Source organism: Chrysochloris asiatica, unplaced genomic scaffold (genome assembly GCF_000296735.1).
Source record: "Chrysochloris asiatica unplaced genomic scaffold, ChrAsi1.0 scaffold00025, whole genome shotgun sequence".
NCBI lineage: Eukaryota > Metazoa > Chordata > Mammalia > Afrosoricida > Chrysochloridae > Chrysochloris > Chrysochloris asiatica.
In genome coordinates, this window is record NW_006408543.1 from 11,399,042 (window position 1) to 11,423,306 (window position 24,265).

At 43.5% G+C, this 24,265-nt stretch overlaps 1 protein-coding gene across 1 annotated transcript in view; it reads right to left on the minus strand.

Moving 5' to 3' along the window:
* CDC42BPB (CDC42 binding protein kinase beta (DMPK-like)) overlaps positions 1 to 24,259 on the minus strand; it is a 114,138-nt gene extending 89,879 nt beyond the window's left edge. Inside the window, exon 1 of the mRNA XM_006839540.1 lies at positions 24,027 to 24,259. Coding sequence (XP_006839603.1) covers positions 24,027 to 24,201 — 175 coding nt within the window. The 5' untranslated portion in view covers positions 24,202 to 24,259. The remainder of the gene's footprint in view (positions 1 to 24,026) is intronic.
* Positions 24,260 to 24,265: the final 6 nt, after the last annotated feature.

Here is a 24,265-nt window from a genome sequence, read left to right on the forward strand (position 1 = left end):
GTAAAGATTTACAGCCTTGGAAATGGTGTGAGGCAGCTCTTCTCTTCCCTACGGGGCAGTGCAGAGTCACACTGACTTGAAGGAAATGGAATTCACTAATGACAATGACCATCTGTCAGCACCTACAATGGTCCAGGCATGTCAGCTAACAGACTTCCTAATCCCTTTGGATAAATAGCAAACTGAGGACACTTCAGGCCCAAATTCACATCCATCTTCACAATTCTGTGACTATACTAAAAACCACTGATTTGTACACCTGGGCATGTTGAATGTGTGGTATGAGTCACAGGACGGCTTATAGGGGAGTGGGGAGAGGCTCACACATGTTGCCAGCTTCAGAGGTATCATTCATTCATTCATGGTACCAGACGATGCTGGAAGGAAGCAGGAACCACAGAGGTTGAGAGAGATACTTCCGTTAGATTTGGCTCACATCCAACTGTCCCATGGGTGGTGGGAGATCCTTAGATTGGGTACTAATTTGCTCATGGGCTATTGTTGTTAAGTGCTGGTAAGTCAGTTCCAACTTAAAGCGAAACAAGATATAACCCTGGGACTGCCATTGATTGGGAGATTTAGTGGCTGCAAACAAGGAGCACACTGCTGGCGCCCCCTCAGACCGTATCAATAAGCGGGAGCCATCACGATTGGGTGACATCACACACCCATCACAGGGAACTGGACTGGACTTCCCTGGAAGTCCTTTGCCTACAGATGTCCCCTACCAGGGAGTCGGACTGCTCTGCAGGCGGCACAGGACCTAGTGCCCAAGCGGCCAGCGGCGGCAGTAGATGTGAGCCCACACCCAGGCTCCAGCACAGGCCTGGTGCTCCCCAGGACACAGGCTCTTCCTGCAGGGTGCTGTGAGCTGACCCTAAGCAACCACCACTTCCCTGGGGGCTGCCCTGGGCCTTCCTTGCATCCGCTTCCTTTACAAACATGACTCCCTACCAAGGCCTGAGGAAGTGGAAGCCCCAACTTCTCAGGCCCCTCCCCAAGTTGTCAAGCACTGACCTCGTTTGACTCAAACAAACGCCACTGCTTCCAGGAAGGTTAGTTCACCACCATCCACCCATCTACCTCGCTGCTCATGAGCTGTCTGTACACAGAGCACACTACTCCATTGAGGACAAGCAGAAGTCTCCTTTCAACTGCTGTTCATTTTGAAACTCATTCAACTGAAAACACCAGTGACACGAAACCAACTGCATGCCAGGGATTTTAATTTTTAATTCTAGCTTAAGTCCTGAGATCAGTAGGGTCTACATAAACTCTACAATATTCTCTGGATTGCAGAGCCGGAATACTAGGACTACAAACAAAACAACACCCAAACCACTGCCGTCAAGTCAATTCTGATTCCTATCAACAGGGTAGCCGAGACTGTGAATCTTTAGGGGAGCAGCCAGCCTCAGTTTTCTCCCCACGGAGGAATACAACAGCATAGAAAAATGGTGGGTTAAAGAGTCAACATTCTGACTGGGTAATCCTCACTTATCCAAAATGTCTGCACGTTTTACAGTGTTTCATGATTAACTCTGTATTTTCGCAGTAGGAACCAACGTTTCTAGAGTAAGAAAAGCTGCTCCTGTCAAAACTGCAAGAATCTTCTTTTCATCTAAGATGCAACTACCGGTCTCTCTCTGCCAAGAGGAAAGACAGGCGAAGAAAATCAAAGATTCAAGGAAACAATGAGTCCGAAGGGCTAATGGACCACACAAATCTCAGCCTCCACTAGCTTGAGACCAGAGGAACTGGATGGTGCCCAGCTGCCATTACTGACCACTCAGATTATGATCACAGAAGGTCCTGGTCAGAGTGAGAGAAAAACATACAATAAAGTTCAAAATCCTAATAAAGACACATAAAACATATAGACACCTGAGGTCACAAAGAAACCCTGGACTGCAGCCACCAGTGACCAGGCAGGACTGTGAGAACCAAGAGGAGAGTTGGGCCATTTAACCCACTCAGCACACAGTAGTACTGATGTGGTCTTCAAGGAGGGAGTATGCTTCCGAGACTGAAAAAGACATCCAGCACCTGCCCCAAGCGGGAGCAGCGATGAGGAATCCAAGAGGCTTTGAGCACCTAAATTATCAGACTGTTGCTGGTTACAGAGTCTAAGGTGGAAATGGTGTTCTTTGAAAATGCTGATGAACAGACAGAAAACCTAGGCGGTGGTTGTCTGTTTCTAAACAGGGTTAACAAGTTGCTAGAGGAACAGAATTACTTTGCCTGTGATAAAAAAGACTTCATCCGTTTTAAATGCTATCTTGTGTGAATTACAGCAATTAGTGTGGTCCAGATTGGGTGCTATACAAGCCACGCTAAATGGGACATCCCATTATCCAACTGGACCTATACATTTCTGAGATCCACTGTTTTGTTTTTTCTTTTTCTTTTTGCTGTTGTTGTTGAGATTTTACAAAGCAAAACATACACCAATTCAATAGTCTCAACGTTTCAGCAATGTGATCGGTGATTCCATTCTTGAAGTTGTACAACCAGTGTTACTTTCCCTTTCTGAGTTGTTCATTCCTCACGAGCATAAACTCACTTGTTGTTGTACTCACTTGTTGTTGTTAAGTGCCGTTGAGTCAGTTTTGACCCATAGCGACCCTGTACAGGGTTTCCGAGGGTGTAAATCTTTACGGGAGTAGAAAGCCTCATCTTTCTCCCGCAGAGTGGCTGGTAGTTTCGAACCGCTGACCTTAAGGTTCACAGCCCGATTCGTAACCACTACGCTACCAGAGCTCCTAGCCTCCACTAATGTTCCCAGCTCACTGTCAAGTGGTGGCTGTCCGTTTGATACCATACAGATTGTTCTTTTAGCATAATGCACAAATACTTTAACTAGTTAAACTAGATTATTTTTTACTAGTTAAACTACTGTTTGGTTTTAAGGAGATATCAGGGGATATTTTTGGTGTACAGTTTAGAGATTTTCTCAGGGCAACAGCTTCAAGGGTTCATCCGAATGCGCGCGTACACACACACACCTGCCCCAGGGCTCTAGAAAGTCCATGAAAACTTGTAATCTGCTCTGCATTCCCCCCCCCCCCCCGTTTTGATTAGGATTCTTCTCAGCCCCTCCCAGAAAACCTTCCACAGGGTGGCTATGGGTTGGAACTGACTCGGTGGCACTTCAGAACAATATTGATAATGGATTCTTTAATCAAAATGTTCAGCAATGGCAGCTAAGTCTGAGACACATTCTTTTATCAAAGAAAAGGCAGCTTATACGGCTTGTTCGTTTTCAATCATTTAGAAGCGTCAACATAAAGGAGATGAAACACAAGGAGAGCAGTTCAGACACCAGTTAGAGAAAGAAGGTAGTAAAAGTTTTCCTGGTGAGCACTGAGCTGCTAAGCAAAGGCTGACAGATCGGAATCCACCCAGCAGCAGCTCCAGCTCAGTGGGAGAAATGCCTAGATGGCTACCTAGAAAACCCTATGGGGCACCTGGGGTTGTTATGAGTCAGAATAAACTTAACCGCACACAGCAATGACAAGACCGTGCCCCAAACAATCTAATTAGTCAATAAGTAGGAAGGAAGGCTATTGTCTAAAACTTTCCCAACTACCACCCTGCCTTCTGACAGCCACAACTGCTACCCTGCCCACTGGACGCCTGGAATCAAGGAAATGGAAAAGCGCTTTCCAAATAATCGATTCCATCTGATCGCAGGCTAGTAAATGTTTCCCATCTCTAAAGAGCACACCCAGCCTCTGGTGGGATCTGCACTTCCTTCATAACCTGGAAGCTGCTGAAATGGTTTTCTCCTTAAACAAGTGCCCCACGGAAATGAAAAGTTTTGTAATGCAAACACTATTTGATGACAAAAATCACACTCTGCAAATGTATCACTGCAATGCTGAGTGGGTGAAGTATTTACACACCCAGCTGAGCGTTTTCTGAGCTGCTCTCCTGTTACCAGAGGTTGGCCTCACTTTCCTAATGTTTCCAAGGCACAGCCTTGTGGTGCTTTATTTGTACATAGAATGCCCAACCCCTTTGACTTTTAAGATAGGATTTTTTTTTTTTTTTTTTTAAAGTAAAAAGCTGGGCATATCAGATAGTGTAAAGTCACTCTCAGACACGGGTGGACAAGTATGAATGGATTTTTCGTAAGTTCAGTGAAAAATCCCACAAGTTTTATTATTCAGAGCACATTTTGTAAAATGGGTCTTCAATCCAGTGTCCCTGGTGAACCACTATCATGTATGTGTGTGTGAAATGCTGTATAGTTGGTTCTGACTCCTAGCAACCCGTGTGCAACAGAACCAAACACTGCCAGGCCCCATGCCGTCCTCACCATCACAGCCGTGTCGGAACCCAGGGTGACAGCCTTGGGTTACAGTCCATCCTGTGGAAGTTCTTCCTCTTTGTCACTGACCCTCCACTTTACCAAGCCTGAGGTCCTTCTCCAGAGACTGGTCTCTCCTGACATCATACCCAAAATACATGAGATGAAGTCTCGCCATTCTTGCTTCTAAGGAACCTTCTGGCTGTACTTCTTCTGAGACAGATTTGTTTGGTTTTCTGGTAGTCCAAGGCATATTCAGTGTTCTTTGTCAACACCGTAATTCACAGGCATCAACTCTTCACACACATGTATGTTAGTTAAGTACTGCCCAACCCTGCATAGAGTTCCCAAGGAGCAGTTGTTGTTGTCGAGTGCTGTTGAGTCGATTCCGACCCATAGTTGACACTGTATAGTTTCCGAGGAGCAGCTGGTGAACTTGAACCGTCAACCTTGCAGTTAAAACTGACTTTGCAGTCCAGTGCATTAACCCACAGTGCCACACCAGAGAATTAAGAGATGAAGAAACAAAGCGCCAAGTATAGATTCTGTTTTTTGTCATACAGAACTAATCAACTACTTTTTAAGAAAGGAAACATAAACAGTGACTAAATATTCAATACAAAGAAATTACTGAGTTTTCCCCAATATACTCAGTAAGTATGTTTTTCAAGAGTTTCTTTCTGAGATACATACTGAAGTTCTCATGAGTGGTATCTGAAATTTGCCTTAAAATAATCCTTCTTGGAAACGGAAGATGAAATGCAATCAGACTAACCCCAGGGTGACTGACAGCTGTTGAAACTGACAACTGAAATGGGGGCTCTTTCATTTCATCTAAGGAGCTCTGGGAGCGTGATGGTTATGAATTGGGCTGCTAACCTCAGGGTCAGCAGTTTGAAACTACCAGCGGTTCCACGGGAGAAAGATGAGGCTTTCTGCTCCCGTAAAGATTTACAGCCTTGGAGACCCTGTGCAGGGTGGGTAAGAGTCGGAATTGACTCCATGGCACATAGCCACCACCACCACCAATTAATTCATCTATTCTTTCTACTTTTGAAGTTGCCTCCCATAAAAATCTTAAAAATCTGAACCGAATTAACCCCTAGCTATCATTTATTAATATTGATGATGAAAATAAAGACAATTTTAAAAAAAATATGGAAAAGTCAAGGTATTACAAGAAAGGACCACTACAGTCTTCACACACAGAATTTTCCCATGTACTTCATGAATGAAAGCCACACGGAGAACAGCTGAGGGAGTGACACGGATACTGGTCTAGACATTTTGGACAAATGAGGTTTCCTTTACGAATATTCAAACCAGGAAGACAGACTCTGAACCTCTGAACCTCCGCACTCTTCAGCTGCAAAGCATGCAGCCCCCTTTCCTCGCAGCTGCACGCCGCGCCCGACAGTCGGCTGTGTGCCCAGTGTATTGATCAGGAGTGCGTTTCTTTTATTGCTGGCATTCCTCTGGGTCATAAAGCAGTTTTATGAGCTGGTAAACTTTAGTACAAGCTCTACAACGTTGTCAGTGACTAATGGTTTCAGAGCCATTTAGCAGGAAATGTCGTGATAGTCAGTCCAAAGTGCTGCTGTGCCGGTCTCCCCGAGGTAGATAGATGCCCAATAGATCACGTTGGGTTTTAAAAACAGAATTCCTGAAAGAGAGATGGGAGCACAAGGAACAGGGACAGGTGGCTATGACCCAGCACAGTGAAGGATGGTAGAAGAGTAATGGCAAAGGACTCTCCCATTCTGAATTCTGGATGTCTCTGTTTCCGGCGGATGGCACAGGACTGGGCAGTGTTCTGTTCTGCTGGGCGGAGGGTCTCCATGAGTCGGAACCGCCTCATCGGCACCTAGCAACAACAAACAGCTACTTCTGGTAGCAGGTAACCTGCCTTCTCCATGGGCCTAATTACACAGCCCAGGCTTACAACTTGGCTTTATAGTGAATAATATTTACATACACTTATTTATTATAAATGTTGTTTTATTAGATTCTAATCCTTAAAAACACTTCAGTACAATAAGGAAGATTTCATTAAAGTCACAGAACATTACATAAATGTTACAAACTTAGACATCAATTTGATTATCCCCTAAATTAGCACACACAAAAAAATGAGTTTAAAAATGAGACACAGATATAAAGAAAATTAAAGTAATAAAATAATTTTATTTATAATTCTACCTTAATAAGCCAGAAATTACTGATGTGCCTAAGTATTAATTACAAAGTTAGCACAAAAAAGAAAGAAAAAAGGCATTAAAACTGAAAACCAGAATAGAATACTAACTTTGGGAAAGGTTTGAAAATTGTCTAACATTACTAGAATGCTAACTACAAGGTTGGTGGTTCAAGCCCATTTAAATGCCCTGTAGAACTAGTTGAAACTCCCCACTCTCAGGTACTCTACTCAGCTGGTTAGGGTTGTTGTTGCTGTTGTATGCTGTCAAGTCAGTTCCAACACACAGTGACCGTGCATAGTGTTTCCAAGGCCGTATATCTTCACAAGAGCACAAAACTGCACCATTCTCCCAAAGAGCAGCTGGTGGGCTTGAACCACCAACCTTGTAGTTGGCAGTCCAGTGCTTATCCTACAGTATCCAGGTAGTTTAATGAATAAATACATTAAAACCTATTGGATGCATAATTTTAAAAAATCATTATCTTCTAATATTGAAACATTTCAAAAACAATATACAAACTAACTACAGACTATTCCTAGTTTGAGAATACATATTTTAAAAATTAATAAACAAAACATGAACATGACAGGCTAACAGTCCAGGTGGAGACTTGTATGCACAGTGTTAATATAATCAATATGTATTAACAGTTAATGGCCAAGTGGGACTTATCCCACAGATGGAGATTGGCTCAACACTTGAAAATCAATTACTGTAATATATGGTGTATCAGCAGAATAACAAATTAAAATCACATGATTCTTTCAACAGACACAGAAAAAGCATTTGACAAACTACAACACCTTTTCATGACAAAAACATTCAACATACCAGGAATCGAAAAGGATTCCCTTAACCTGGTAAAGGGAAACTCACAGTTATCATATTTAAAGGTGAAAAACTGGATGTTTCCCCCTAAGATCAGTAACAAGGCAAGGATGTCTGATCTTGCCACTTATAGTGAACATGCTACTGGAGTTTGAGCCAGGGCAATTAGGTAGGAAAATGAAATCTACATTCGAAAGGAAGAAGTAAAGCTATTTCTATTCTCAGGTGACAGGATATTGTGTACAGAAGAAACCATCTGAAAATGAAGTTAAGAAAACATTCCCATTAACAATGACATCAACAAAAAATATTTACGAATAAAATTCACAAAGGAAGCACAAAAAGTATAAAACTGTAAAACACTGCTCAAAGAAATTAAAGACCTAAATAAATGGAAAGATATCCCATGTTCAATGGCAGAAATGCCTTTAATAGTGTTAAGATGGCAACACTACACAAACTGATCTAGATTCACAGTAATCTTTATCAGAACAGCAGCTGAGTTCCTTGTAGAAACCGACAGGTTGATCCTAAAATTTCTATGGAAACTCAAGGGACACAGAAGAGCCAAAATAATCTTACTGAAGAAAAATAAAGTTGGAAGGGCTCACGCTTCTGACTTCAAAACTTACTATGAAGCTGGAGTAATCAATACAACGTGGAATCGGCACAAAGACTGACACATAGATGAATAGAATAGAGCTAACGGTGTAAAAGGAAACTCTTAAGCACAGTCAACCAAGTTTCAACAAAGGCACACACAGATCACTCCATAGGGAAACAACAGTCTTTTCGATAACAGTCTTTTCTAGTGATGCTGGGTCAACCAGACATCTACAGGCAAAAGAATGAAGTTGAACCCTTGCCTCACACCATACACAAAAAATTAACTCAAATGGACCAAATCCTTAAATGTAAGACTGAAAGCAATGAGACTGTTAAAGAAAACATAGGTATAAATCTTTATGACCCTGGATTTGGCAATGGACTCTTCAATATGACAATAAAAACACAAGCAGCAAAAAATTTAAAATGTGTTTGTTTCAAAGAACACCATCAAGAAAGTAAGAAGGCAATTCAAAAAATGAGAGAAAATATTTACAAATTATATTTCTAGTAAGAATATAGAAAGAATGCTTACAACTCAGCAAGAAAAAATGAACACAGGACTTGAAAAAGCATCTCTCAAAAGAAAATACACAAATGACCAGTAAACACAAAAAGATACTCAACAGCATTAGCCATTGTTGTTGTTGTTGTCAGGTGCCATCGAGTTGGAACCGATTCACAGCGACCCCATGCACAGCAGAACGAAACAATGTCCGATCCTGGGCCAACCTCACTGCCGCCGCCACACTTGACACCATCAATGATGTCACCTGGCTGATCCATCGTGTTGGGGGTCTTCCTCTTTTTCTCTGACCCTCCACCTTACCCAGCATGACATCCTTCTCCAGCGACTGTTCTCTCCGGACAATGTGTCCAAAGTATGAGAGACGAAGCCTAGCCATCGTGGCCTCCAAGGAGCACTCTGGCTGCACTTCTTCCAAAACAGATCTATTGGTTCTTTTGGCAGTCCATGGCACTCTCAGTATTCTCCTCCAACACCACAACTCAAAGGCATCAATTCTTCTACAATCTTCCTTATTCATTGTCCAGCTTTCGCATCCATATGAGGTTACTGAAAATATCATGGCTTGGGTCAGGTGCACCTTAGTCCTCAAGCTGACATCTCTGCTCTTCAATACTTAATTCTATTAAGGAAATGCAAATCAAAACTACAATGAGTTGTCACTCTGCATCTACTAAGAGAGCTATAAGCAATCAGAAAGTCAGATAGTAGCAAGTGTGGGTCAGGAGGTGAAGAAGTCAGAACCTCAAACATTCTAGATGGGAACGTCAATGGTGAAACAACTCTGGAAACACAGAGTTACCATGTGACCCAGCAATTCCAATCCTAGGACTAGGTCTGTGAAGGTGAGGGCTGTGTGTCAACTTGGCTGAGGCACAGTTCTCAGAGGTATGGCAGTTTTGATTTGTCACCTCCATTCTGTTCTGTGATGTAATACGGTCACCTCCACAATGAGATCTGCTATGAGCTGCCAATCAGCTGAAAGGGAGCTGGGGATATGGACTGCATTCAATATATATGACATTCTGGCAAAGCTCCCTGGCTTTTAACTCACTCTGGATCCTGCAGCTGGCTTGTCATCACGTGACCGCATGTTCTTGGGACTTGAGCCAGCAGCCTGCCATCTAAACCTCTAATTATGATTCAGGAGAAAGCTCCCGCCTGAAATTTAACTCACGGACTTGGGACTTGCCAGTCTCTACTGTCACATGAGTCATTTACTTGAGCTCTATCTCTATACATGTTGTTGTTGTTGTTGTTGTTGTTGTTAAGTGCTGTCGAGTTGGTTCCGACCCATAGCAACCCTGTACAAGGTTTCCGAGGCTGTAAATCTTTATGGGAGCAGAAAGCCTCATCTTTCTCCCCCGGAGAGGCTGGTAGTTTCAAACTGCTGACCTTGTTCGCAGCCCGATTCGTAACCACTACGCTACCAGAGCTCGTATCTCTATACATACACATATATAAACTTCACTGCTTTTCCTTCTCCAGAGAGCCTAGCCAAAGGCAATGTCCAAGAGAAATGAAAGCATATCCTCTCAAAACCTTGTATATGAATGTTCATTCCAGCGTTATTCTCAGTAGCCAAAAAGATAGAAACCACCCAAATGTCCATCAAACATGGCAGCTCTACGCAACGAAATTAGTCAGCCATGAAAAGGCATGAAATACTGACACATGCTACATTATAGACGAACCCTGAAAATGTGCTCAGTGCAAGAAGTCAGTCACATATTACATGATTGTACCGATATAAAATGCCCATGATAGGGCTGGGGGAAGGTAAAGAAGGAGGGTGATAGTTAAAGGGCACAGTGTTCCTTTTTAAATGATGAAACTCAAGTAACTAAATCAGGTGTGTAATAATATGCGCCTCTCATAGTACTGATAGACATTTTTATGTTCAATAATCTTTCACATGTTATTTCAAAAAGATTATCAAACTTCATAAATACTAATCTTGCTTTTTTCAAAAAATAAATTATTTATAAAAGGAACAACATTCAGGCTATCCACTTCAGTTATGCAAGACTATGCCAACATTTTGATGTTTTGAGAAATACTTGTATCCTCATACAGTATAACATAAATAAATACAAATACCATTTCTGTCATTTAATGAACTGGCTGCGTTGGGAATAGATTACTCCTAATTTACTCTTTTTTGTTGTTTTAAGTGCCATCCAGTCAGTTCTGACTCATACTGACCCTGTATATGGCTTCTGAGGCTATAAATCTTTGCAGGAGCAGAAAGCCTCATCTTTCTCCCACAGAGCAGCTAATTAGGCTTGAACTGCCAACCTTGTGGTTTGCAGTCTAGTTTCTACATATTTTAAAGAAGTGATTTGTTGACACCCAGATTCATTTGAAAGGTACACGAGAAAGCTGATTTGTTAATCTACTTAAAGGCTTCTTTAATCTCAAATACTTGGGATAAAAATGAAAGAAAGATGAATCTCTTTGGGTCATAACTGCAAAACGAATTTTCTTACAGGACAGCACATACCCTCTAACTATGAAATCAGTATGGTTTTCAGTAGTTAGGAATCAACACAAATGCTGTGTCACGTAAAATTAAAGCTCAAAAAAATAAATACAGCCAACAGACTTTATGAACTAAATGATGAGAAACTTGTTCCAATGTTTCACAGTAACAAGGATGAAGTACAATACAGCAACAGTTTCCACAATGCACCTTTGGGTGTCATGTTACCATGACACCTTTTGAGTTTCATTTCTATTAGTTCTGCTTTTAGAGAAATAATAAGTGACAACATTATTCATTCTGCTCATGTTTATTTCAAATTGATGACTTCTTCCTAGGTAGCAAAAGCTGCAGTCTAACAGAATCTGCTCCATGTCATTTCAGATAAAATGTCCGCCGGCAGTCCTTGCCCAATTATAAACCTTTTCACATTACAAACCTATTGCCAGGGAGTCGGTTCCAACTCACAGCACCTTATAGGACAGGGCAGAACTGCCCCAGAGTTGTTTCCATGGCTATTAGCAGCGTAAGGACTAGAAGATGAAACAGAGGCCCTCTCGCTCTCTATCAAAGGGGGGAAAAATCATAAATAAATAAAAGAATGGAAAAAGTAGAAAATTAGGAGACCACTATAGGTGGTCCAACATCTGAGTAATAGGAGTTCACGAAGGCTTTGCTGTTGTTAGGTGCTGTCTAGTCAATTCTGCCTCTGGACAACCCTACAAGACAGAGCAAACTGAGCCAGAGGTTTCTAGACTGTAATCTTTACAGAGCAAACTGAGCCAGAGGTTTCTAGACTGTAATCTTTACAGGAGGACATTGGCAAGCCTTTTCTCTCACATGGCTGGTGGGTTCAAACTACCAACCTTTCCGTTAGTAAGCAAGCACTTAACCATTGTGCTATCAGGACCCAAAAAGGATGTAGAAATCATAGAAAGAAAACAAACCCAAAATAAAATGGAATAAAATAAATCCCAGAATGACTATTATTTAAGTAACAGACCTAGAAAGCCAACAGTCTAGATTGGAAAAGGAAAATGGAAAGTTCTACAAGGGATGGCTCCAAATAAATCATTTTAAATGATAGATCACTAGAGATGTTTGATTGTTTTGAAGAATTCTATCAAAAACTCTGAGACGGAGACCATAGTATCAGGGGACACCATGGTCAAATAGCATATATATAGTCTGCAAAGATGATGTTCTATATCCTACTTTGGTGAGTTGTTGTTGTTGTTAAGTGCCATCGAGTCGGGTCCGACCCATAGCGACCCTGTACAGGGTTTCCGAGGGTGTAATGGTGAGTAGTGACTGGGATATTAAAAGTTCATGAATGGCCACCTAAGGTGCAACTATTGGTCTCTCCATGTGAGAAGAAAGAAAAGCGGTGGAAAGTGAAGATGCTTGGAATCAATTTGTCCAATGGACTAATGGAACACAGAATACAAGAACAAGTTTCTATGATTCTGAGACCAGAAGAGCTAGATGATGCCTGGCTACCACTGCCAACTGCCCTGAAAGGGCTCGCATTAGAACAGCCCAGATAAAGTGCGAGACAATGTGAAACAAAATTCAAAATTATAAAAAAAAAGATCATGCTTACCAGTGTAAAAAGAGCCCAGATGAACCCGAGGCTATGACTCTCGCCACCCTTCAGGTCTGTAACACCCTCCTCATGGAACTTACCCGCCTCATGGTCCAATTTTCACCAAAGCAGTAGATAGGCATACAGTGGGGACACCAGCACTAGTGAGGTATGCTGACCATGCAGTGGTCAATCATTCAAGATCAAAAGGGCAGTATGTACCTGGGGACAAGGTGCAGAGAGAGTGGGAAGGAGGGTGGAATGGAGAAGGGGGAAAAGCGATTTACCTGGAAGGGATGGCAGTCATTGAGATGAAACGAAGTGGGGGTCTTGTTGCATGTCAAACTGATGATCTGTTCAGTAAACCTTCACACAATTCACAAGAAAAAGTTTCAAACAAATAAATAAAAAGCCTGAGACTAAATGACTGTACACTGAAAGGCAAGCTAATGGAAAGAAAAGATCATTCGTTCCAGAAGATACAAAACTTAAGACAAAGAACTGTAGTGTGCTATGGGGCATGTGGACGTCTGATAAGCTACATGCTAACATCAATTTAAACAAAAATTATTTGAAAAAAGGATGAGGAAGGAAGATGTGTGTGTTTCTAGTAGTGGGGGAAAGAGGAATGTAAGCCTTCTAAAACCACAGAAGGAAGTCAACAGACGATGCCCACACTAGAAATAGAAACCAGAAAGGGGAAGTTGTTGTTGTTAACTCAAGGCAACCTTATGGCAGTGACCGCTGGCATGTCTGAGTCCACTGTTACGGCTCTTCTGTTAGTCAGCTCACTGACCAATCACGTTGTCCTTTTCTAGCAATCCCTCACGACGTGCCCACAGTCAGCAAGCCACAATCTTAGCATCTCCACTTCTAAGGAGCAGTCTAGTTTTATTCTTCCTCAGACTGACTGTTCATTCTCTGCAGTCCACGGCATATTCAATCTTCTTCACCAACTCCACAGTTGGAATGCGTCAATTTTTCTGTCTTCTTCATTATTCATTGTCCAACTTTCGCATACACATGAGACACATGAGGTCATTGAAAAGATGATGGATTGGGTCAGACATACCTTAGTCATCAAAGTGACATCTTTGTTCTTTAAGACTTTAAAGAGGTATTTTGTATCAGACTGGCCCAATGCAATATGTCATTTGATGTCCTGACTGCAGCTTCCGTGGGCATTAATTATTGATCAGTGATAAAGGAAATGAAAAGGCCTAAACTAAAACTGATGATTTCAAAGCAGGTACCCAAGGAGGGCCAAGGTTGGCCATGGTCTATCTCATGAAGGGCGGGAAACCCTGGTTGGACGGCTGCTTGCTCAGATAAGACTAAGGAATATATCCAGAGCTGGTGTACCCAAAGACCAGTGGCAGACAAGGAGGAGGGGAAGGGGATAGATCATATGATCTCTCAAAATTACTAATAGCTTTCAAACCCATGACTCTGTGATTTTGGAGGTTCATTATCATCTCAGTAACGTTAGGAGTCACCTTAGAAAACTCTCTACTCAACTAGATTCCATAATTCATTGTAATGGCCACACAGAACTCGGAGACAGTACTCACAGTGATGGGGTTAATTAGAGAAGTTGTTGTTAAGTGCCAGCGAGTCCGTTCAAACGGACCTTGTGGTCCATTACCCCACAGCACTACATCAGACTCCAATTAGAGAAGTTAACAGGTTACAACTCAGAAATTTTCAAGGCACAGTTCTCCCAATCAGGACAGCCTCACCTAAGCCAGGTGCATAGGCAGGCCTCTCTCTGCCGGACTAACGTTACAAAGCTCCTTTTACTTACTTGTTACTAAGTGTCACTGAGTCAGCATCAGACTCACAGCAACCCTGTAGAGGGTTTGAAGAGCAACTGGTAAGTTTGAACCACTAGCCTTTACCGCCGAAACCAACTTTGCAGTTCAAGTGCGTTAACCAGCAGTGCCACACCAAAAGTCCAAGCTCCTTTTTTGTTGTTGTGTGCTATGGAGTCGGTTCCGACTCATAGTGACCCTGTACAGGGTTTCTGAGTCTGTAAATTCTTATGGGAGCAGAAAGCCTCATCCTTTCTCCTGCGGAACAGCTGGTAGTTCGAACTGCTAACCTTGCAGTCTGCAGCCCGATTTGTAACCACTACGCTACCAGAGGGCTGCTGATGAATACCCACAGAGCACATGGCTTCAGCCCTAGCCTGAAGGAACTCAGCTCTTGTAGCTCCTTGGGTCAGCAAACCTAGAGGCATCCCGCTCTACAAACAAGCCTCTGGCCCAAAGTCACTCAGCTTTACTTGCTCAGCGGCCTGGGAGGCCCACGGCTATCTGTCTGGTGCTCTGGCTTTTCCGTTCTGCTGCTGTTGCTCCTGTTACTCCTCTCCAGTGTCCCAGCTTTCTGTCTCTGGGTCAAAGAGGTCCAATGCTCAGGGATCCCCGGGTACAAAGGATGTACTGCACTCCTGGCTCTTCTTTGATGGCAGTGAGATTCCCCCCTCTACTTCTGAGATGGCTGATTTTATACACGCTGGAGTTCCAAGAATTTACAATCACAACTAACTCTGTCAACCACTAACAACAATTACATAATCCTATCAGCATCTTCTCCCACATTCTCTTGCCCATACCCAACAAGGCAAAAACGTTTGGTGGGAGTAACAGACTATGGCTAGAAGAGACCTTAAACAATTTACTACAATACACCAATAGTCCACACGTTCTACATGTACCAATAAATGACATCAACTACATTCTTGACTTGTGCAACTGTTTTCACTCTCCTCATGAGTTGTTTCTCTGCCATCAGTGTACACTTTCTGTCCCCTAAGGTCCCTAGTTTATCTTTGGAGCTGCTGTTGTCATTTGATCTCGTACAGATCATTCTTAAGAGTATAATGCTCAAGGTAGACATTTTCTTAGCAGTTAAGCTATTGTTTGCTTTAAGGTTTAAAGATTACCTCAGGGCAATCGTTTTAGGGGTTTGTCCATCCTCATGGCTCCAGGAAGTCTGGAGTCCATGAGAGTTGGAAATTCTATCTCCATTTTTTACCCAAGATTCTTCTGTAGAATCTCTGACCAAAATGTTAAGCAATAGTAGCCAGGCACCAGCCAGTTCTTCCGGTCTCACGGCAAAGGAGGTAGTTGTTCATGGAGACAACAGCCACATATTTCATCTCCTCCCATTTCTGACTCTCCTGCTGCTGCTCTAGGCAAACAGAGACCAACTAGCCTTGGATGCGGCGGGCCAGCTTCTAAGACCCCAGGCGTGAGGAAGAACAGAAGCAGTCAGCAAGTTCTCAGGCCAATTAACTGGAAGGTCCCAAGAAATCATGGCCCTAATTACCCTCCAAACCAAGAAACCAAATCCATGAGATTTTTGGTTGTACATAAGCAGCCTCGGCAGCTACTCCCCTTTTTATTGTTGTTATTGTAAACATATCCATCACACAGCTTTGGCTATTTCAAAATATACTCTTTACAACCATGGTATTAACAACCATGAATAGTATTTAACTGTACAACAGTCCCTTCCTCCTCCCTCCTTTCCATGGTTGTTGTTGTTGTTGTTGTTATGTGCCATGGACTCGGTTCCCTTTCCATGGTAATCACTAAAAACATTGTTCTCTGTACAACTGCCTTTTCTTGTCTTTTTACAAATGAGGTGTTTGTCATTTTGTAGTTGACTTATTTGATTCAGCATGTCTTCTAGCTCCATCCATATTTCAGCATGTATCAAGACTTCACTTCTTCTACTGGCTGAACAGTATTTCATTGTACGTATGTACCACATTTTATTTATCCATCCATTTACCGATGGACATTTAGACTTGGCTATTACAAATAGTACTGCAATGAACACAGCTATACAAGTTCTGTTTGAATCTGCACCTTCAAGTCTTCTAGGTATATACTTCTCTTTGGAGTTCAAATCCCTTCCTCAGCGGTGGGGATGTAAGTTGCATCTCACAGTGATCCTGTGTGCCATCCTCAGTTGTTGCTGTTTGAGCCCACTGTTGTAGCCACTGTGTCAACAACACTCCTTGTTGGCAGAAGGGGATGGTAAATAGGGGGAGTGTCTTGTTTTCTGGATGACCCTCTATTTCACCAAGCACAATGTCCTTTTCCAAGGACTGGTCCTTCCTGACAACATGTCCCACATATGTGAAATGAAATGTCATCCTCCCTTCTAAAGAGCATTTTGACTATACGTCTTCCAAGATAGACTTGTTGGTTCTGGTAGTCCGTGATACTTTCAATATTCTTCACCAACTCCAAAATTCAAATGCATCAATTCTTCTCTGATCTTCCTTATACATTGTCCTTATACATGTATAAGAGGCAGCTGAAGTTACAATGGCTTGGGTGAGGTACATCTTAAGTCCTCAAAATGACATCTTTGCTCTTTAGCCCTTTAAAGAGATCTTTTGCAGATATGCCCAGTGAAATACGTCATTTGATTTCCTGACTGCTTACGAAGGTGTTGATTGTGATCCAAGTAAAACGAAATCCCTGACAACCTCAAAATGTTCCCCATTTATTGAAGAATTTTATCTTCTGTACTTGAGGTGTAATTCATTTAGAAAGTTGTATCTTTCATCTTCATGAATAAACAAGTCTCCTTTGCTTTTAGCAAACAATGCTGTGATTTGTGTATCAGGAGTCTTCCTCCAGTCCTGATGCTGCATTGTTTCCAGGATTACTTGGTCTCCATAAAGACTGGATAAGTATGGCAAAAGGACACACACTTTTCCTGATTCTCAACCACTCAATATCCCCTTGTTCTATTTGAATGACTGCCTCTTGGTCTATGTACAGGTTCCACATGAGCACAATTAAATGTTCTGGAATTCCCATTCTTTGCAAGGCTTTACATAGTTTGTTCTGATTCACACCATCGAATGCCTTTGCACAGTCTGTGAAACACAGGTAAACACCTTTCTGGTCTTCTCTGCTTTCAGCCAAGATCCATCTAACGTCAGCAATCAGATGCCTCATTCCATGTCCTCTTCTGAATCTAGCTTGAATTCCTGCAAGTTTCCTGTTGATGTACTGCTGCAATTGTTTGTTTTTTAGATTAATTCCAGCATAATTTTACTTGCATGTGATATTAATAACATTGCTCAATAATTTTTGTGGAATCACTTATTTTTGTAGTGGTACATATATATGGATCTCCTTCTGTAAGTAGGCCACATAGCTGTTTTACCAATTTCTTGACACAGATGAATAATTTCATCATTGCATTCATTTATTGAAACATCTCTATTAGTATTTGATTTTCTTTTTGACAACTTTCATTTATCCTGGCTCCATGCTTCCTATGTCCCGTATTTTGATTATGAATGGATGTCTGCAGCTGTTTCTGCTCATCTTGAGTCATGTCACATCAGCAAGTGACCGTTCCTGAAAGCATTATCCCAGCCATGTCCAGGATAAGCCTTGGACTGCTAAACACAAAATCGGCAGGTCAAACCCACCAGCCACTCCTCAGAAGCCATACACAGGTTCATTATGAGCCAGAACTGACTCTATGGCACTTAACAACAATGTTAACAGGAAGTTTTTCTCCAATCATATTTTGAGGGGATCAACTTCTGACACCATGTCACACAACGTTCCACTTTTTGAGAAGTCGCCTGCCAGGAGTGACCTTGACTGCACATGAAATCGCAGCAGCAGAGCTTCCTGCATCACAGCAACACCCAAGCCACCCCCACCCCCACCCCAGTATGACCAACTGACAGACGAGTGGTGACTTTCCTCACTAATGATAACAAAAATCCAAAGTTCCCAATTATATAATCAATCCTCTTGGCAAAGTCTTCACCTAGAAACAATTTTGTTAGTACAATTACCTGCCAATCAATAAAACTGAACAAAAACACTCAACACAGACAAGCAAAGGCCTAAGTGTAAAGGGGGCCATGTACATCACAAGCAGTTGGTTCCACCTCACAGCCACTCTCTGCAGGACAGGGCAGGGCAGACCTGCTCCCCAGGTGGGACTCTACCCAATCAGCCCGCTCCCTCCCTCTGTCTCCTGTGCAGCAGCTAGTGGGTTCCAAATACCAGCCTTTCAGTTAGCAGCCAGAGCTTCAGCCACACTGCCACCAAGGCTCATTCTGTATCTAGATGAAGTGCCGATGTTACCGGCAAAGGACGAAGCTCTGGTAAAACCTTCAGCCCAAATCAAGTCCTCAGAGGATTTCCAGATTTAGTTCACAGTGTCAAATACTTGTGATGTCAGATCAAACTTGAGCGCATTTGCTTCTCAGTCATTTTCATCAGCAAGGGGCCAAGCATGAGGGCTTTTGAGGCAAATTTAAAGTAAGCCGGTCCCTCAGTATCATTCTAAGAATCAAAGAATTTACCCTCCATGTGAACTGGGACTACCACAAATTCTACTGTGGGCAAGTTACAGCGATGACATTACAATGATGTCTTTAAAAATTATTTTCAGAAGTTCCTTTATTTTATCCCCTTCTCAATAAAAGAGGCAGCCATATTCGTTCTCTGCCACCAAGAGCCTTTCAGTTTATGAGCCTCAAAAATAAAAACCACCTTTTGCTTCTTTGAGAAAAGCATTTGGTAGCTTCCTGTACTTAATCTAGTTTGGAATTAACAGGCCTCCTGTTTATCCAGCATCAATGATGTCAGCACAAACAGAGGAGGTGGGCTCTAAGGGCATCTGGCTCTGCAGACAGGAGGACAGCTCCTGCCAGCCGGCTGATGTGGAGTTCTGTAACTCACAGCCATTCACTGCCCCTTAACGTTTTCAGGCAATGCCTAGTGGTATTCTGGAGGGAGAACCATTTCATCCCCGCCAAACCACATGTGCTTCAAAGTCTAAGATTTAACAGACACAGCTACCCATGGGTTCACCTATTCCATCCCATGCTACAGAGTCAGCTGACAACAGCTGTTATTAAGTGCTGTCGAGCTGGCTCTGACTTAGAGCAAACCTGGGTAAGGTTTCTGAAGAGTGGCTGGTCAGCCTGAAGCACCAACCTTGCAGTTCAAACGGACATAGCAGCCTAGTGCTTGCTTATCCTATAGCGCCACACCAAGACACCTTGATAACAGTACGCATTTCAAACACCAATTTATAAGACTAAAATGACCTCTGTTAGCCTTTTAGCATAAATTCCCTACAGTTTAGGGAAATCTGTCTGTAAAGCCAATGTCCCGGTGTCATACAGACATTGTAAGCAGAGGAAACATTAACATTAAAATATACTGTGGAGTGCTTAGTATTATCAGGTAGGTAAACCTTACTTGTGAAATTTGGGAGAGGTGTCTCTCCAGTCATCTCACTCGGACTGGGTGTCCCCTGGGATTACCTTTTAGAAAGAGAACTCTGTGCTTACGAGGAACTTCTGCACTTGGAAGAAGAAAACCACAAATGAGGAGATCAAAAAGGCTAGGCAAATGAACTGTGCTCACGATACCAAGGAAGCGCAGCGTAAGATGCTCTGGACAACACAGAACTGGGATCCATGCTCAGCAACCCCCACGAGGCGTGTATCCACACACACAGCAAGCCACTCCATGGCCTCGGGCCTCATGGGCAGTGGTCACTGTAGTTCTGCCCTGTGCCAGCAGGCTGGGATCTCACATATCCGTTACATCCAAATGCTACACAGGTGCACCATAAGAACACGGATAAGCTCCAACTAGTTTCTATGCCAAAGATGAAAGACAATAAATCCTAGATGCCCACCTAGCCTTAAGAGATATGTTGCTATTTACCTGAAGAAATGTTAGAGTTTCATGTGCTGTAACTTCAAATGGTATCAAATGTACCTTTAAAAAAAAAAAAAAAATTGCTAAAAGAAATTGACATGCAATAGCAAAGTATTTCTAACTTTTAATTAAGGTCTGGGATTTCAAAGTCGGGTGCCAATCAGACTATACACACAATTAAGGGGAAATTAAACACAAAAACCTGAACTGAAGGCGGAAATGTCTTGTCCCACACAGGCTCTGCAGTAGTAAGAATGAACTAAGAGTTGAGACGTTTTCTTTCTAAAAGCTTGAATACTTTATTACTTAGATTTCCTAAATTTCCTCAAGGATTTCACAAGAAGTCTCACAGTCTGGGCTCAGTACTATTGTCATTAGACACCTGGTAAGAGATGAGGACTGGGGAGACACTGATCCTCTGCTGTCAGACAACACGAGAGGTTTCAAACATTAGTGTGTGAACCCAACACCCAACCACCTCCACACACAACCCCGCCTCATAAGCATGTAGTGGACAGTGAAGAAGACACTCTGATTACTGTATTTCTTGTTGTTGTTGTCCAGGTTATGATGAAAGACTGTTTCTAAGGCTGTGGCCTTTTGGAAGCAGATCACCTGACTTGTCTTCCAAGGCACTTCTGGGTAAATTCAAACCACCAATCTTTTAGTTAAGTCATGGATTGCTTAAACATTTCTACCATCTAGGGAGTCCATAGTTTACTTGTTGTGTTGTTGCTAAGTGCAATAGAGTTGGTTCCGACTCACAGCGACCCCATATAAGGTTTCCAAGGAGGTACATCTTTTCAGGAATAGAAAACCTCATCTTTCTCTTGCATATTTTACTTTTGTTGTTGTTGTTATTTACTGGGTGTGCTGCCAGTATGTTGTTGTTGTTGTTATGAGCCGTGGAGTCGGTTCCAACCCATAGCAACCCTGTACAGAGTTTCCGAGGCTGTAAATCTTTACGGGAGCAGAAAGTCTCATCTTTCTCCCGTGGAGCAGCTGGTAGTTTTGAACTGCTGACCATGCGTGTGATTAGCAGCTGCCAGTATAGACGGACTAAAAAACTACTGCCAGGAACAAAAAGAACAAACTCTATTTTCCTAAGAAGGCACCCTGGTGGCAAAGTAGGCTGCTAATCGCAAAGCTGGCAGTTCAAACCCACCAGCCACTCTTTGGGAAAAAGATGAGGTTGTCTGCCTCTGTAAAGATTTACAGTCTTGGAAACCTTGAGGTTTCTGTTCTGTCCTGTAAGGTTGCTAAGATAGATGGCAGTGGAGTGGGTGATTTTCCGAAGAGCTTGGAAGTTAAGGTATCTATTAGTGCCCCGCCAACGACTGGATCTGGATCGGAAAGCTGTCTTCCAATTACACAGCATAACTAGTAACAAGCCACTCCAGAATGACAATGGTGTATAGGTTAACATACACAGGCTTAAACACCACTTCCACAGTACATTAACATTTCAGAAAGGTGTCACCTTAAATTTCAGCCCATTTTCCTCTCTGTAACTGTAGTTTACACTTCCGGGCAGACTGAATTCTTAGAAGAATGTAACTGATTTGTAATCACAATTACCACAGAGTCAGAATAGAACAGTGGAAGCCATTTCTAGTTTCTAGCACACCAACTTCTCTTTCCGTTTGTGGTGGTGGTGGTTATGTGCCGTGGAGTTGAAGGGTCAAATCTCAAACTATGGCCCACACAGGCTGACAAAGGCTGCATCCAGACATCCAACCCAGTCCACTGTGTGGACAGCAAGAGGCCACTGCACTGTGACCACCAGTCCATCAAGTTGATTCCAAGTCACAGTGACCCTCCAGGGCAGGGGAGAACTACCCCATAGGGTTCTGAAGCTATATATCTTTACAGGAGCAGACTGCCACATCTTTCTCCTGCCAAGCAGCTGATGAATTTGAACCACAGACCCTTTGATGGATTAGCAGCCCAATGCTCAACCCACTGCTTCTCAGAGGGCACCCCAGCAGTTAACTAATCCCCGTAGAGTCACTAGGCAGCTCCCAGGCCAGAAGCCAGTGAGACTAGCTGTGCTAACCTGCCCTCAGCTGTGGGCCTGTCTGCATGTCAAAATCAAGTGCTCAGGGAGGAATGACAAATGGAACGCTCAGAGGACTCATCCATCGGAAGACACATTGAAGCCCTCAATGGAAGGTCGTTTCATTATTGAAACCATGTCACTGGCTTTAAGGACCCCAGAAAGTGAGTATTCAGAATTTACTGATGTCACAGGTAATGAGGAATGGTGGTCCCCACATAAACAAGGTCCTGGGGCCCTGGCAGCTTTCCACTGCTGTTCTCAGAAAACATCCTGTCAACTTTTCACTGATGAGCAAAGAATACTGCAACTGTAGTTTTAACTTGCAAATAAAATGCCAAATTCCAGCGAACATTTTAAATACCAGCTTTATCAGTGGCAAAGAAACCACTGGTTCAAACTGCTCAATCCTAGCCCAATGACGCAAATGACTGACTGATAAGATTTTTATAGGTTTGGCCCTGCCTCCTCCCTCTCAGTTGTCTTGGGTATAAGAACCCAAGAGTCAGAGGGTCTTAACAGCATCTTAGCATTAGGGAGAGATGAAGTCAAAGGGTTTCACTTTACTATTCGGTCTTCAGGGTTCAAATTACCATTAAGTAGTTTAATCCAAATTTTTTCCTACTTAAGTATACAGGTTAGTCGGTCAAGTTACTATGTATACAGTATGAAACCTGCTACATCGTAATATACAGCATGAAACCCACAGCCACCAGGTTGACTCTGACTCATAGCAATCCAAAAGGTCACAGTACAAGTGCCCCATAAGGATTCAAGGCTGCAATCTCTAACGTAGCCGACTGCCAGAGCTTCTCCCCGCAGAGGCTGGTGGGTTGAAAGAGCGGAGTTTCACTGAGCAGTGCAGCTCACCACCAGTGCTTAAATACGGAGGGTACAGCTAGCTCCATAAACCATCTTTGTATCAGTAAACTGCTCCATCGAATTTTTTCCTAGTTGGTCAAGTTTCTCTGGTCTTTAAATGAACACATTCTTGAATGAATTGGGAACTAGACAAGGCATGCAGAGAATACCAAAGGAATAAAGTTTTTAAGTGACTTCTACATACTGATTGTTTCACCGACCCCCCCCCCCAGACATGACAAGGGTCTGTCACAATCACAAGGAAGAAATCCACTGTGCTTTTCGCAATTTAAAAATGTAACCTTAAAAAAACCCTCGAAGGTACTACAGTAAAGGAGGTGTTCAGGCCCCGGCTGAGCCCAAGGGATGGAGTGTCACGTAGGAGGACCCGTTTGAGTAAGCTTCCCAGGAGATGCACATGGGGGGCTGAGCGGCCCACGGGGCGGTGGACAAGGTAGCTGCCCCCGCACCTCAGCAGCGTGGGAAGGAAGAGTGCCTCAACCTGCCTCTGGACCCTAAAGACGCGGTCCGGGGTGGGGGTGGGGGGTGGGACGGATATCCCAGGGAATGCTGCAGGAAATGATACCCAGACTCGGAGGGTGGATCTAGGAAGCGGCTGGGGCGATGGCCCGGTGAGGGGGAGGGGTGGGGGTGGGAACGGAGGATGTGGCTCCAAGGGGCAGGATGAGGGGGCGGGCCGAGGGGACACGGACGTGCGAGGGAATAGGGCGCAGGGAGCGGCTGGGAAGAGGGTCTAGGCGGTGGCCCATGGGGCAGGATGGAAGAGGACGCGGGTGGGGAGCGGCGAGGGTCGGAGGGCTGCGATCGCGGCGCGCACTTACCCCATTCGAGGAACTCGGCCACATACTTGTCGCGGCGCAGGGCCGAGTGGCTGCACTCGGTGTACAGGCAGACGAGCACGTCGAGCAGCGTCTCCACGCTCAGGGCGCTCTCGTTGCGCCAGGGCCCGTCCAGGAGCAGCTGCTCCAGCTTCTTGAGCCGTACCTTGGCCGACATGGTGTCGCGCGGCCCGCTCCCGACGCGCCGGCCTCTCGCCGCCCGCTCGGCCAGTCCGTCAGGG